Genomic DNA, 15,600 nt, shown 5'->3' with positions numbered 1-15,600 from the left:
AGAGATTTCCCACTTGATCCATTATGCGGTCAGCTGAAAAATAATAAGATTTTGTTCCTATTTGGGTTTAAAGCTGCAGTGAGTTTGGCACAAAGACACAACTAGTCCATCTACCACCACTACTGCTTGTAAAGTAATGTGACTGTAATGAAAATCGGGTTGGAACCGGTTCAGGGAACGGATCCGAAAACCGGAAAATAACTAAATTGAGGAACATAATCAGAACCGGGAACCAAAGTGATCTATACTGTTATTTTAAAAGCATGGGAACCGCTTGATAACATTATTTTTAACGTTCAAGGCATTTTTATTTCAGTCCCACAAAAAAACGCAAAGACCTCACTCTCTAACTCAAACTTATTCCAGTGTCTGCCTGCCAGCTGAACATTTTTGCTAGTGTGTGTATGCAACCTGCCCCTCTCCTTCCTAGGTTACTGTAGCCTACTAGGTATGTTTCAAGCGTGGTTCAGAAATTAGGGAGAGATTTTAATTACAGAAGAATGGAGGAACTTTTTCAATGCTAGTTATTAAGGATACTATAGTTACCATGTTTCACATCAGATTTATTAACTACAAAAAGGTACGACATAGTTTTAATTCTGTTGCCGCTCTGCACACAACCTTTTTAGCTAGCTATCTTACGTTAGCTCTGGTCTAATGTTAAGCCAACTGTCAGAAGTTCAGACATTCAAAGTTCATCCATAGAAGGTGCTCCTCTGTAGGTATAATTCTGTGGGCCAAATTCAGATAATGCATGTCATTAACAAGATGCCTATCGCTTCAAGCCAAGCCGCCTCCACCCTCTCTCTCTCTCTCTCCACCCACATAATGTCAGTCGCATCTTGTGCCCTACACTTGTCTGTCCATCACGCATATAAACAACTAGGCTATAGCTTGCCGGCTCCATAGCAAGCTGCTCTATCCGCACTGATTTGGAAAAGTAATTTAAAAAAGGAACACTATAAACTGGTACTTTTTGTTTGGAAGCTGTTCAGAAAATTTTTTTTGCAGGTTGTAACAGTAAAAAAATGTAATAATGAAATTCTATTCAGAATGAAACGATTGTAAAATAATTTTGCTTCCAACCCCGATAACAATACAACACTCAGTCCTACTGGTGTGAGCCAGGCCAGATCTGTCTGATTTCACTGACATGTTTGATGGTGTTTCTGTGTCTCAGGCTTCATCGCAGCAGCTGAAATTCACGACCTCTGACTCGTGTGACCGAATTAAGGATGAGTTCCAGTTCCTCCAAGCACAATACCACAGGTACATTTTTTTTAACACTTATCACACTCACACCCTCCAACCGCAGCTTATCAGAGGAACTAGTATCTTTAGTTCTTTCAACCTAATTTTCATTATCTCCAGTACAATACCAGTGTCAACATATGTAAAATAAAAAAATAAAAAATACCACATTTTCAAAATTTTGTAGGAAAAAATAAAACGTTCTACCTGATGACATCAAGAGTTAAAACATTTTAATAACAGTGAATTTCAAACATTTGCGGTGATGTAGGGAGTAAGAAAATACCCTCACATGGGCTAGAAACTTGGAAGGGTATGAAAATCTTTTTAATCCTACCCTGTGATGTCACAGAGAAGTATTTTTTTAGGACCTTTTCTTTACAACCACAGATCATAGAAATACTCTGTTTTCACTCTGGTTTGGTGCTGGAGATGATGAATGAGGTTGAAAAATGGCTGAATTGTCCTTTACGATACTAAAACTGCTCTTTGTGAATCACTTTATTAAGCATAACCATATTATATTTGTAGGTGAGAGTACAGATTAGAGCACTTGAATTCTACTCTATTAAGTTATTGCCGTAAGCGTGTAGTGTGCACCACATGTTTCTTTTATCAAAATCACATGGGCATAACCTACATGATTAGAATGCCAAATAATCCACAGCAAGACAAACACTAATAGTCTTCTGTTGCATATTTTTTAGGAGCAGATCAATAGATGTGTGTGTCACTTCCATTTGGAACCCGAGTCTACAACTCTGTTCTCTTTCATGTAATAGAAAGCAGTGTTATGATGTACCACTATAGCCACAACCCAACAAGATTGGCAATTGCTAGATGGTATGAGGTAATTCGTTTTACCTGGATTGAGATGTACCAGAGTGTACAGTGTTTTGGTGTTTAATTCATGACTTAAATGGAGTTCATGGACCAAGGAAGGTTTCTTCTTTATTGATTTATTGCCTTTGAAGAAGCAGCTGCACTGCACCGACTGCATCTGGTTCCCCCTCTTTACCTGTGGTATAGGAACTAGAGTGTGTATTGGCTAAGGTTCTTTCCTCCCTGTTTCATTGAGCTTCATCAGAGGAGAGCAAGATAAAAGCCCATGTTCTTTCGTTGTGTGTCTGATCATCAGTCTGTTCCTATAGCATGAACACCTCAGTGCCTGGGCTTTGGTGTGTAATTCCCCCCCCTGTTTAACCCCCTTCAAAGGCAGACAGAAGCAGTTGAAAAGAATACCTGTTCTCTACGCCGAATTCGTAGCATGCATATGCGCCGCCTATTGACTTGAGCTGAAGCGCCATAGACAAGGCTTTGTAGAACGCTGCGTTCAGCACTTTTAAAGGGAAATGTTCTGCAGGCGGTCTCCTGAGCATAGTAGTGAGCATTGTAACTGTCGCTCCCCCCTCCTTCACATGCATAAATAGTTCAGGGAATACATAAATCAAAATAAAGATGACAGCAGGAGCGATTTAGAGGCGGAAGGAGCGGCAATAAAACTCTATCAAAGTGTCGTTTGAGAGCGTCTCTCTGGACCCCTGGGCCGCCTCCACCAATCACAGCCGCACAAAGACAATCCCAATAGGGTCTCAGGTAGGGTGGCAGCAGGGGAGACTGGTCGTCATGACAACCAACCTGTGTGTGGCTGCTGTTGGATTTTTTTTTTTTTTAGAAGGGAAAAGCGATTTGGCTAAGTGGAGGCTGCAGGCGAAAGAGGAGTAGAGATGGAGGGCCGGAGGGAGAGAGCTGTCTGAATGAAATGCGCCCCCTGAGCACTTGTTTGGTCAGGGAATCTGAGGACTGCTCTTGAATTGTAATGAGGTGGTTTATTCTTTAACCTTTTCACTTTGGGCTGGGTTAACAGCGCCACTTTTATGGTTCCATTTGCATCCACTATTTTTCCATGTAAGTGACAGAATCAGTGGTGGCTATGAGCAGCAGTTTCCCATTTAGGACCAATGATGAGAATCGCCACAGCTAATGCTCTGCCTAATTGAGCCGTCATTCACAGTGACACTGACGGCACAGATCCAGATCCCAAAGACTATCTTAATGTAAATACACCATTATAAACCCTTGTCTGATGTAAACCCTTCTCCCTCTGTATCATTATTAATCAGAATGCTTTCCAGGGGGGACGTCAACACCGGAACCATTCCAATATGGTAGCCAAGTTTGTGACAAGTGGTGTGACTTGGCCTCCTTTGTCCTGTCACCTCCTGTGACATCTGCAGCGAGCACGCTGACGTGATTACAGCTAATGGCTGTCTACGACGCGTCAGACCTGCACATTCACCAACCAGCCACTATTTATAGGCAGGACATTTAAGGCACTCTGGGTGTATATATTGGCCTTTTATTGGGGTTTATTTGGGATCCTTTGGTGGATTGACACCATGTTAGATCTGCTGAGGGAAGGATGAAATCATTTCCTGGCTCTCTGAAGAGATATGATGGATGCTTCCTGTAGTCTAAAAAGATGTTCTGTTTTTCTCTCCTTTTTCTGCAGTTTGAAACTGGAGTGTGACAAGCTGGCAAGTGAGAAGTCTGAGATGCAGCGTCATTATATCATGGTGAGTGTGTGTGTGTGTGTGTGTGTGTGTGTGTGTGTGTGTGTGTGTGTGTGTGTGTGTGTGTGTGTGTGTGTGTGTGTGTGGTGTGTGTGTGTGGTGTGTGTGTGTGTGTGTGTGTGTTAGTGTGAGTGACCCTGCTCTGTCAGTCTGCCCCAGGGCCCGCTGGCCCAGTCACATGGAATCACATTCATACCAACTACTGTACAGGCAGGGGGATGTTAAACACTGCAGTGATATGATATCTCAACAAAACATACTTTCACCTTTTTTATTATGGGATAGTTTTGAATTTGGCACTATTTTAGTCTTGCAACTACAACATATAGCAGTATTCCAGTGATGTTGAGCATATGATTTCTCTCTTTTTGTCTCTACTCTATTTTACCCCCTCCTGTGTAGCCCTGTTCCCATCTATTTCTCTCTCTCGTCGCCTTTTCTCCTGCCTCTCCCTCCTCTCTGTGTACTTCTATGTCGTTGTTCTCTCTCTCCTCCCTTTTATGATTCCTCCTCATCTCATCTGTGGTCTTTTTGTCTCTGATGTCGTTATGTCATCCTCCCCCTCTTCCCTCCATCCTCCCCCCGACACATACTCTCCACCTCTAGCTAATCTCATTGTCTCTTGCCAGGCCTGTGTAGCTGTCTGATATTCTGTCTCTAATTGATCCGTTGACTGGCTTAATCTCATCTAATCTGTGCAGCGCTGCACTCGTATCCATCAGCGGGTCAGTGTGTGTGGAGCTTCAGCCCAGCCTGCCCCCCCCCCTCCCCTAATTGCCTATCGGGTTCCCCCGCTTCGCCGCCTGCTAACGCAAGCACCTCCATTTCCCCAGCACCGTAATTGCTTTAGGGACATGCCGTTTGGGGTGGAAGGCTTGTTCTCCTCTCTCGTGTGTGTGTGTGTGTGTGTGTGTGTGTGTGTGTGTGTGTGTGTGTGTGTGTGTGTGTGTGTGTGTGTGTGTGTGTGTGTGTGTGTGTGTGTGTGTGTGTGTGTGTGTGTGTGTGTGTGTGTGTGTGTGTGTGTGTGTGTGTGTGTGTGTGTGTGTGTGTGTGTGTAGAGCGTTGGAGCCCATGCCTTCACAGACCGAGAGGGTGATTTAACAGGGCAAATGCTGAGCCACTGGCCCGCTCATTAACACAGAACACACACACACACACCATCCCTTCTCACAGCGACACACAAAAGGACACCTATAACAGGATGTGTGTAAAGGGTTCGACCTGGTGTAATGACATGATACATGACACCCAGGAGATGGCAGCTGTAGACTGCTCTGTGGGACAGTCAGAAATGCATATAGACAATCTGTCTACAGAACATAATGTCATTTCCCTCCTTCCATTATTATAGTGTATATATAATAACGCCTTCTCTTCCTTCTACTTTGCAGTACTATGAGATGTCCTATGGACTGAACATCGAAATGCACAAGCAGGTAAGTCTCTCGTGCTACATTAATAGGAACCCCTCCTTCAGCAGTGATATCTGAGAGAGGAATCTGTTCTTCTCCTTGGGTGTTCCGAGTAGTCGGGCAAAACAAGAATCGGAATGGATATGGGCAATTTCCGAGGTACAATTATGATCCGAGTATTTTTTAATTTTATTATCCGTGATCGGGGGAAAGAAATAACTTTTTGTGTGCCAGCACGCATCTTTCTCATGTCAATCAGTCATGTGCGAGGTTCTGGGTGGTCTAAATGACTCAACTGGCTGTAAAGAGAAGGGCGGGCTGTACGTTGATCCTGCTGCCCTGATTGGATAGAGGAAAGCTGTATTTTTCCATCCACTTGCTTCAGAATTTCACCCGCTCAGTTTTCGGTCTGATCATTTAGATTTCTGCTGCCTGTTACTATGATAAATCACATGGCGAGGATGTTTGCTATCAATGTGCGTCATATCTAACAAGCGGGGCAAGCGTAGGAGAAAAAATATGAACCGCTGCTGCGCATTCTGAGTGACAGACAGCAAACGTGGCTGCCCACTGCAAGTTGAGGACACACACACTCCTCTGTTCACTGCTCTTAATCTGCAGCTTTTTTGCAGTGAGAATGTGCAGGGAGGTGTTTTGCCAACATCTACCGATCACGAGTATCATCCGATCCGACTGTCAACTGTCAACTTGCGGATACGAGTATGACCATGTCGGCACACCTCTACTTCCCATCATGCTGCCTGTAGACAGACGGACAGTGAATCATCTCTCTGTGGCATCGATGAGAAAGCATCATTACTCACAGAGGGATTGTTCTAATGGAAGGAGCAGTACAGTACTGCACAGGTAAAGCTCTAATCTAGGTATATTCCTACATGATCAGTGGAAGAGTAGTGTACTACTGTCTAAGGGGCTCATCTGGTGCCCAGTGCCCATTTGATCAGGGGGTGTGGGGATTAATTTTTGGGCAGGCTGCAGGTGTAGAGCGATGTGCCTCTGTGGACCCGGCCTTATCTGCAACCTCGTCTGGCGATCGCGGCCACCCTAAAAGATTGACGGCTCCTCCCTGATAGCCACACCGGCAGCACGGAACACGCAGTGAAAAATACCGTCACAAACACGCTCGCTTGCACACACACACACACACACACACACACACAAACACACACACGTGCATACACAGCCTCCACTTTGCCTCATGAGTACAATTCATCACCCCTACTCCTTTATTTGACGGGATGAAATATTTTGAAATTCAGAGGCAAGAAAGAGCGAGGGGAGCTGTGTGTGTGTATCTGCAGTTTTGTTAGCCCATTTGTGTGTGTGTGCGTGTGCGTGTGTGAGTGTGTGCTGCGTGTGCCTTTGTGTGTGTGAGTGGGTGCAGATGAACTGCGGCAGCATTAGAGTTGAAATTGAAGGGGGTGTGTAGAACTGAATGTCGAGGAGAATTCACATCTGGGTTTTGTGTTCAGCCTGCTCTCTTCCTCCTCCCACTCTCCCTCGCTTTCTCTCTCTCTCCTCCTGAGCGTTCTGTTCTCTCCAGCTGAGGGGCTCCAGACAGTTTAGTCTGGGATTGTGCCAGGGAGATATTGAAAAGGGGTTATTCGTGTTGTTTCTTCTTTCTCTCTGCTTTTTATATATTTATTTAAAGAATAAATAAAAATGTCCTTGCCAGTTGCGAGGCCTCTCTCCGGTTAGCCTAGATGAATTGTGCTCCCGCCTGACAAAACATTTGGCATCTCCTCTTATTTTTGTGTGTGTGATTTGATCTTGCGTGTGTGCGTATAGAAAGAAGAGTGGAGACACAAAATACATTTTTAGAGGAGAGCGCAAGAGATGTCGGTGTGCATGATAGTGATAAGAGTGTAATGGTGCATGGTAAATGAGTGTGATGAAGTCTCTTCTCAGATATCACGCTGAGTTAGAAAGTAACACAATTAACAGTGTGTTGCATATCTGAGTTGGTTATGATAATCACTGCCCGAACATGATGTAATATCAGTGTGTGTGCGTGTACAGATGTGTGATCTTAATTGAACCTACATTGTCACAGAAAAATAACCCTGCATGTTGCTTGATCGGTGGTTAGGCTATTAGGGGGCCAAAAGTAGGCTACTTGGAAAGTGCAATACTGTTAATATAACTGGGGGTTTTCAGTGAATTTATGTACACTACTGTTCAAAAGTTTGGAGTCACTTAGAAATGTCCTTGTTTTTTAAAGAAAATCACTTTTTTTTGGTCCATTTTAAAATAACATAAAATTGATCAGAAATACAGTGTAGACAATGTTGTAAATGACTATTGTAGCTGGAAATGGCTGATTTTTAATGGAATATCTACATAGGTGTACAGAGGCCCATTATCAGCAACCATCACTCCTGTGTTCCAATGGCACGTTGTGTTAGCTAATCCAAGTTTATCATTTGAAAAGGCTAATTGATCATTAGAAAACCCTTTTGCAATTTTGTTAGCACAGGTGAAAACTGTTGTTCTGATTAAAGAAGCAATACAATTGGCCTTCTTTAAACTAGTTGAGTATCTGGAGCATCAGCATATGTGCGTTTGATTACAGGCTCAAAATGGCCAGAAACAAAGAACCTTCTTCTGAAACTCGTCAGTCTATTCTTGTTCTGAGAAATGAAGGCTATTCCATGCGAGAAATTGCCAAGAAACTGAAGATCTGGTACAACGCTGTGTACTACTCCCTTCACAGAACAGCGAAAACTGGCTCTAACCAGAATAGAAAGAGGACTGGGAGGCCCCGGTGCACAACTGAGCAAGAGGACAAGTACATTAGAGTGCCTAGTTTGTGAAACAGATGCCTCACAAGTCCTCAACTGGCAGCTTCATTAAATAGTACCCGCAAAACACGAGTCTCAATGTCAACAGTGAAGAGTTGGGATGCTAGCCTTCTAGGCAGAGTTGCAAAGAAAAAGCCATATCTCAGACTGGCCAATAAAAAGAAAAGATTAAGATGGACAAAATAACACAGACAGTGAACAGAGGAACTCTGCCTAGAAGGCCAGCATCCCGGAGTCGCCTCTTCACTGTTGACGTTGAGACTCGCGTTTTGCGGGTACTATTTAATGAAGCTGCCAGTTGAGGACTTGTGAGGCGTCTGTTTCACAAACTAGGCACTCTAATGTACTTGTCCTCTTGTTCAGTTGTGCACCGGGGCTTCCCACTCCTCTAGAGCCAGTTTTCGCTGTTCTGTGACTGGAGTAGTACACAGCGTTGTACCAGATCTTCCGTTTCTTGGCAATTTTTCATATGCAATAGCCTTCATTTCTCAGAACAAGAATAGACTGACGAGTTTCAGAACAAGGTTCTTTGTTTCTGGCCATTTTGAGCCTGTAATCGAACCCACAAATGCTGATGCTCCAGATACTCAACTAGTCTAAAGAAGGCCAGTTTTATTGCTTCTTTAATCAGGGCAACAGTTTTCAGCTGTGCTAACATAATTGCAAAAGCGATTTCTAAGTGGCCTTTTAAAATGATAAACTTGGATTAGCTAACCCAATGTGCCATTGGAACACAGGAGTGATGGTTGCTGATAATGGGCCTGTGTAGGCCTATGTAGATATTCCATAAAAAATCTGCCGTTTCCAGCTAGAAAAGTCATTTACAACATTAACAATATCTACATTGTATTTCTGATCAATTTGATGTTATTTTAATGGACAAAGAAAATGCTTTTCTTTCAAAAATGTTTCTAAGTGACCCCAAACTTTTGAACTGTAGTGTAAATCAGTGCAGGACAATTCTCAGCAACAAAAGAGTGATCAAGTTAAGGTCCTACATTCTGTATATATGTGTGCTTGTTGTAAAGTACCCTTTGGGTGCATTGGGTTTGTGTTGTGAGACTGAGGGGTGTTAAATTAAGCTAAGAGCTGATGTGTTTTATCTCCTCAGGCTGAGATTGTGAAGAGATTAAACGGGATCTGTGCCCAAGTCCTCCCTTATCTGTCCCAGGAGGTAAGACCACCCTCTAACCCCTGACCCTTTACCCCTAACCCCAACCCCACATTGCACCCTTAGCCTGGAATGATATTATTCTCATTTGACCGTTCCTCCTCCCTCCCTCCCTCCCTGTATTATATTTGTCTCTGTCCTCCCTCCATTCATCATTGAGAGCCCTGTAATGAAAGGGGCCAGGGCACTCTGCTGTGATCCAGATAAGATGTGCTCATTTATGTCCATGACAAGATGACCCTGACCCATTCCAACATGGGAGTAGATCATTGATTCTCCATCAGAGCCCTGTGTTCTGTTAGTGGTGGCTGGCTGAATAACTGAATGGGTGAGGAGCACAGGGTCACTGTTGGTAGTGTTGATCCATCTAACCCCCCTCTGTGTGTGTGTGTGTGTGTGTGTGTGTGTGTGTGTGTGTGTGTGTGTGTGTGTGTGTGTGTGTGTGTGTGTGTCTGTGTGTGTGTGTGTGTGTGTGTGTGTGTGTGTGTGTGTGTGTGTGTGTGTGTGTGTGTGTGTGTGTGTGTTTGTCACCCAGCACCAGCAGCAGGTCCTGGGGGCCATCGAGAGGGCCAAGCAGGTCACCCCTCCAGAGATGAACTCCATCATCCGGGTAGGCTGCTCCCTCTAGCCCCTCAGTGGGGTTACTGCTACTCTGTCACTATTTCACTATCTAGCACTCTTTTATGATGCATCTGCTGTTCTGGGGTTTCCTTTAGCTTTGTCTGGTGTTTTAGGTATTGAAGATGATAAACGATCTTTGTGTGTATATTACACTGAGTGTATAAAACATTACGAACACCTTCCTAATATTGAGTTTCACTTCCTTTTACCCTCAGAACAGCCTCAATTTGTCAGGTTGTGGACTCTACAAGGTGTCAAAAGCTTGTGTCAAGTTGTCTGGATGTGCTTTTGGTGGGGGACCATTCTTGATACACACAGGAAACTGTTCAGTGTGAAAAACCCAGCAGCAGTGTAGTTCTTGACACATTAAAACTGGTGCACCTGGCACCTACTACCATACTCCGTTCAAGGGCACGTCAATAATTTGTCTTGCTCATTCACCCTCTGAATGGTACACATACACAATCCATGTCTCAATTGTCTCAAGGCTTAAACATTCTTCTTTAATCTGTCTCCTCCCCTTCATCTACACTGATTGAAGTGAATTTAACAGGTGACATCAATAAGGGATCATAGCGTTCACTTGGATTCACCTGGTCAGTCAGTCATGGAAAGAGCAGGTTTTCCTAATGTTGTACACTCGGTGTATGTATATGTCACATGCGGCCGGTCGTACCTTAATTGTGGAGGACATGCTCTTAGTAATGGCTGTAACGGAATACATGGAATTGTTCAAACACATGGTTTACATGTGTTTGACGCCATTCCAGCCATTGTTATGAGCGTCCTCCCCTCAGCAGCCTCCTGTGGTTTATGTATAATGTGTGTCTACATATATGTTTATCATATACCCTCAGTGTATGTGTGTGCGTGTGAGAGCCATATGCACCCATCTGTACCTCCCCTGTGTTTGAGCTGTGTGTTTGTTGTCCGCAGCAGCAGCTCCAGGCTCACCAGCTGTCCCAGCTCCAGGGTCTGGCCCTGCCCATGACCCCCATGCCCCTGGGCCTGAGCCAGTCCACCCTGCCTTCCGTCACCTCCTCCTCAGGCCTCTTCTCCCTCTCCTCCATCCTTGCCTCGCAGGCCCAGCTGGCCAAGGAAGAGAAAGCGTCCCGTGAGGGAGCCGACAACCACCGTGAGGAGGACGGGGACAAGTCCGACTAGAGCTCCCTCTCTTTCTCCCTCCACCGCATATCAGCAGCATCGGAGGGCTGTGATCCTGTGTACCTGCTATGTATCCAGCCTTCCTCCTCTCCCCTACGCCCTTCTCCCTAATCGTCCTACTTATATTTGCCATGCTTGGTTTTTAATTCTACTCTATTTTTCTCTCGCTCTCTTGTCCTATCTGATGCTTTTGCCGTCATTCCAACTGTGTACAGTGTTGATATATATATATTTTTTAACAATTTCTTCAGATATCGTTTGTGATTTGAGCTTGATTTCTTTTTGTTAATTGTGTATTCTTGTCACGGACCACCAACTGTCCCTTTTCCTTCCATTCTGACCACATTTTCACTCTTTACTCTCCCTCTGTTAAAGGAGGAGTTTCCTTTTTTACAACCAAATCTCTGTTTTTGATGTAAATAGCATGTTATATAAGGGTCCAGACACCTTTTTTGTGATTTCAAATGTTTTTGAGAAAGAAAGCTTTTAGTGTAGTGATGCCGGTCTTTAGATGTTGTACACATGAAATTGTCATTCCAAACTTTATCCTCAATGTTATATTCCATTTTGTTGCGACTCATGCTATATCTCTCCGTCCATTCTACATGTAACTGCCAAAAGAAAGGAAACACTTGATTAAATGAGGGATACAAAGTGTTTTGAAAGCATGAAGTGCTTCCACACAGGAAGTTCCAGACACTTGTAGAATCTATGCTAAGGCACATTGAGGCTGTTCTGGTGACCATGGTGGCCCAATGCCCTATTAAGATGCTTTGTGTTGGTGTTTTTCTTATTTTGGCAGTTACATGCAGCAAGCTACACAGAAAATGGAACAGCTGGATAGGGTAAACTACTTGAGTCGCCAAAAGGGAATATAACATTCTGGATAAAGTTCGGAATGACACAATTTTATGTGTACAGCATCTAAGCCCTGCATCACTACTGCGAGCTTTGCTGTTTCTACAAATACATATTTGGGTGTTTTTGGAACCTTTGTTCGTGTTTTTTTGGGGCCCCCATATTACACGACGAGGACAAAGAATTGATATGCTGTTTGGGGTAAGTTTCTCAAACTTGAAATCACAAAAGAGTCTGGACTGTACTATAACATGCCATTTACATAAAAAATAGAGTTTTGGTTGTAAAAAAAGAAGAAGGAAACTTCTTTAATCACTCTCTCCTCCCCTCCATTTTGCTCATTTCTGTTCGTTCTTTCTCTCTCTCATAAGTGGATATTTGTTTGCACGCCACCGTCGCTGAGCGTCTCCTTCCTCCCTTTTTAACCAGGGCCCATCTGGGACCCTGAATGTCACACGGTATAATTGGAATAACAAACCAGAAGAGATCCAACAGACAGGCTTGCGTCACACAGCTCTCTAGCCTCTGTTGTGTCAACTTGATTCGATCGGTTGGTGTGTGTGTGGTAACTCACACGACTTTGTTGCTCCATCGTAAAGAGACTCTTAGATGAGCTACATCGAAACGGGTCTATGGACGTCTGAATCCTAACTTGAAAATCCTGCATTGATAGTTGGGTGCACTTCGATTTTCAGGTTAGTATTCGCCCCCAAGGTGAAGGAGGGTAGTTGAAAGACGTCAGTCTTCTTGGGGAATAGTGTAACTAGGTAACTCCAGTCCCTGATGGCTATAGTTGGGAAAGAAGCATTCCTGTCTTAATGCCATGTAAAGCTGTGCTCTTACGTAGTCAAACTCTAGTGCTGCTTTTAGTCGTTTTAAGAAAGTAGGACGTATTGAAAAAAATACCTCTAGATAAGTAGAGAGATGTATAATGAAAATTGTATATGGGAAACGAAACACACCTTCAAGTCTGTGCTATCAGTCCTCCAACAAATCCACCCCCTATGACAAATTCCCCAAAGAACCCGGTCTAACCCACTGAGCTGCTTTAGACATATCCACACAGCAGCTTCCATGAAAGGCATGCTAACAGTACTATAATAACAGTCCGAATGTCCAGATCGCAGTGATGATAACATTGTGGAAGGTAGAAAAGAACTGCAGATCTTTTTTCTCCTTTCTGTAAAGTGCACTAATATTATGTTTTGGCGGTGATGCAGTAGAGGAGAGTAGTTGCCTCCAACACTAGAGGGCAGTAAGTGTTTTAGAAAGCAGCTCTGACGTCCATTGAGTCACCTCTTTGAACAGGAGTCCTCCGGTCTATTTTAGGGAACGGGTTGACATCTCTATCAACCCCTATTGTTAGGCAGCGGCATTGAACATATTATGCAAAATGTCCACTCAGCCCCGACTATCTTTTTACTCAAAGATGAATCTCTGTATAAGAAAAAATGATACATGATTGAGCTTTCTCTTGTATACAATACATTAACAGCACTCACATATTTTGATCTATTGTCCATGGCCAATGAATAGTTAACGTAATGTTTTGGAGCTGTTCTTTGAGTAGATAAAGCATAAATAGCCACTGTTTAATGTGCATTTACAAAAATATATTTTTCCCAAACATGTTTCTCAAAACTTATTGGCGAAACAGAGCGAGAAACGACAGCTTGATACGATATTACCTGGACCCGTGAGTGCCGCTGTAGACTAGAACTGAAGCTGTACCTGGGCTTGAAGAAATAATCATATGAATATGATGATCTCTGATGCCCAGGATCCTTCAATTCAAAGTTCATTTAACCAGCTCTGCAAATGTTATGACAATACGTTCGGGTAATCACCGAAATATGGCACTCCATTTAGTATGATATGTTACGTTTCGTATGGTATGTATTAATTTGTGGATGACCATCATCCATTTTGTATGGTATGATAGGCTACAAATTGCAAAAGTTTTGTTAAGAATTCAATTTGTTGTTGCTAAGGTTGGCTAGGTGGCTAACGTTAGCTAGTCTAGGGGTTACGGATGGGGGAAGTGTTATCTATCTAGCATACTAAGTAGCCAAAAAGTAGTTGCTAAAGTTGTCCGTGATGAGATTCGAACGCGCTACCTTTTTGTTTGTTAGACGTTAGCGTTATACGCCCACCATCCACCCCCCTTCCTTTTGGCTTAAGTAACATTGTTTTATGTAACCATACCAAATGTAACGTATCATACTAATTTGAGTGTCCTGGATTTACGTTTACTATGTTACGTCTAGTCTGAGACGGGCTGTTTTTGGAAGTACATACTGTGTGAAAATGCAGTAATGACAATAGTTCCTCCGCTAAACTCCATATTTTGGTGAGTACCGAACATATTTTTTACAACGTTTGCAGACCTGGTTAATGGGACTTTGAGTTGAAGAATCCTGGGCGTCGGAGGCGATGTTGTCATATTCATCATCTCCCAGGTACTGGTTCGGGCTAGAACTAAGGTCTAGAACCTTGGGTTGAATGTCCAGGCAGCCCTAGAGCTATGGGGAATGCTATAGAAGATGTGTGTGATGGTGACTGTGGTGGTTTTACTGTAAGATTCATTGGGAGGTAATTGGTGTTATTGTCTGACCATTGTTTTGATCCCAGCCTGTGATACAGCATGTGATGTACTGTATGTTTTTGTATTTCCCTTATATTAATAGACATTCTCCGTTCTGTTTTTGGTGGGTTACACTGTGAGGGTATATAGATCTGTGTAAATTTCCTAGATAACTCTGAGATGATTCCATAGCTGTATGTGAATGCATTCATAAACCTCTGTAATATTAGATTTGAACGTTGGTCAGTCAGTGGTGAACCTGGGATTGACGTGTGGCTCTCTAAGCTTGTGAGCACAACTTACTCCTATGGACTTAAACAGTAGTGATATGCAACGAGTGTGAGTAGCTAGATGCACACAAACGCATGTCTCTTGGGGAACTATATTCCTTTCTATTAGCGAAGAAATGTTTAAAAAAAAAAAAAATTGGTACACATTCTCTGTGATCAATGCACTTGTTTGAATATTATCGCTATAAATAGAATGAGAGTAAAAAGCTGTTAAATTCTGATACAAATGAACTATGTATTTGTTTAGTAGGTGAGGACCAGTTTATGTATACAGTTATACATATAAAGCTTTACGTGTATATGGCTGCATCTTCTGTCTGTCCTGGATGGTTCCTGTGCTATGTCCTAACAGTACTGATGTGACACTAGAGGAACTGCAGTACTTTGACCTATACCTGACCCAATCGCTTGCCCTTTCCCCAAAGCGTGAAGCATTGTAAGCATTTTGAGCTTTGTAAAGGTCATTTTTTAAATACTTATTTTGTGTATAATGTAAAACCTAAAGTGTGTACTTTGGCAACAAAAAAAAAGTGTCATGAAATCATAGCTTCATTTAAACAAGGTGAAATGTAAAAAGTAACACATTGACTATACATAACTGAAATGTTCTGCAGTAAGGAAGTACTTCTGGTGCCTTACAAATAAAGTCAATCAAATCAGCCGTGCGTGTTTGTCATTCTGTATCTACTACTCCAAGAGGCCATGGTGAAAATGCAGTGGAGCTCTAGTATATTTTCATTATTTCAGTATTACTGCTAGATGAAGTATGACATTCACATGACTACTACTCTGCCTATTGATGTACAGTAGCATCTAAATAGTCTCATATGGACATTGTCAATGCCTGTGGAGCT

At 43.0% G+C, this 15,600-nt stretch overlaps 1 protein-coding gene across 2 annotated transcripts in view; it reads left to right on the top strand.

Annotated features, from left to right (window-relative positions):
* Positions 1-15,405, top strand: part of LOC106613801 (TLE family member 5) — a 35,391-nt gene extending 19,986 nt beyond the window's left edge. Inside the window, exons 2-7 of one of the 2 annotated variants that reach the window (XM_014216422.3) lie at positions 1,181-1,269; positions 3,764-3,827; positions 5,216-5,260; positions 9,170-9,232; positions 9,765-9,839; positions 10,787-15,405. In XM_014216422.3, the coding sequence (XP_014071897.2) occupies positions 1,181-1,269; positions 3,764-3,827; positions 5,216-5,260; positions 9,170-9,232; positions 9,765-9,839; positions 10,787-11,014 (564 nt within the window). In that variant the 3' untranslated portion in view covers positions 11,015-15,405. The remainder of the gene's footprint in view (positions 1-1,180; positions 1,270-3,763; positions 3,828-5,215; positions 5,261-9,169; positions 9,233-9,764; positions 9,840-10,786) is intronic. The other variant, XM_014216423.3, reaches the window with a different exon arrangement.
* Positions 15,406-15,600: the final 195 nt, after the last annotated feature.

This window comes from Salmo salar, chromosome 10 (assembly GCF_965601325.2).
Source record: "Salmo salar chromosome 10, fSalSal1, whole genome shotgun sequence".
NCBI classification, from domain to species: Eukaryota; Metazoa; Chordata; class Actinopteri; order Salmoniformes; family Salmonidae; genus Salmo; species Salmo salar.
Note: the sequence above shows the minus strand (reverse complement) of the source record. Positions and strands in the feature narration are given on the sequence as shown.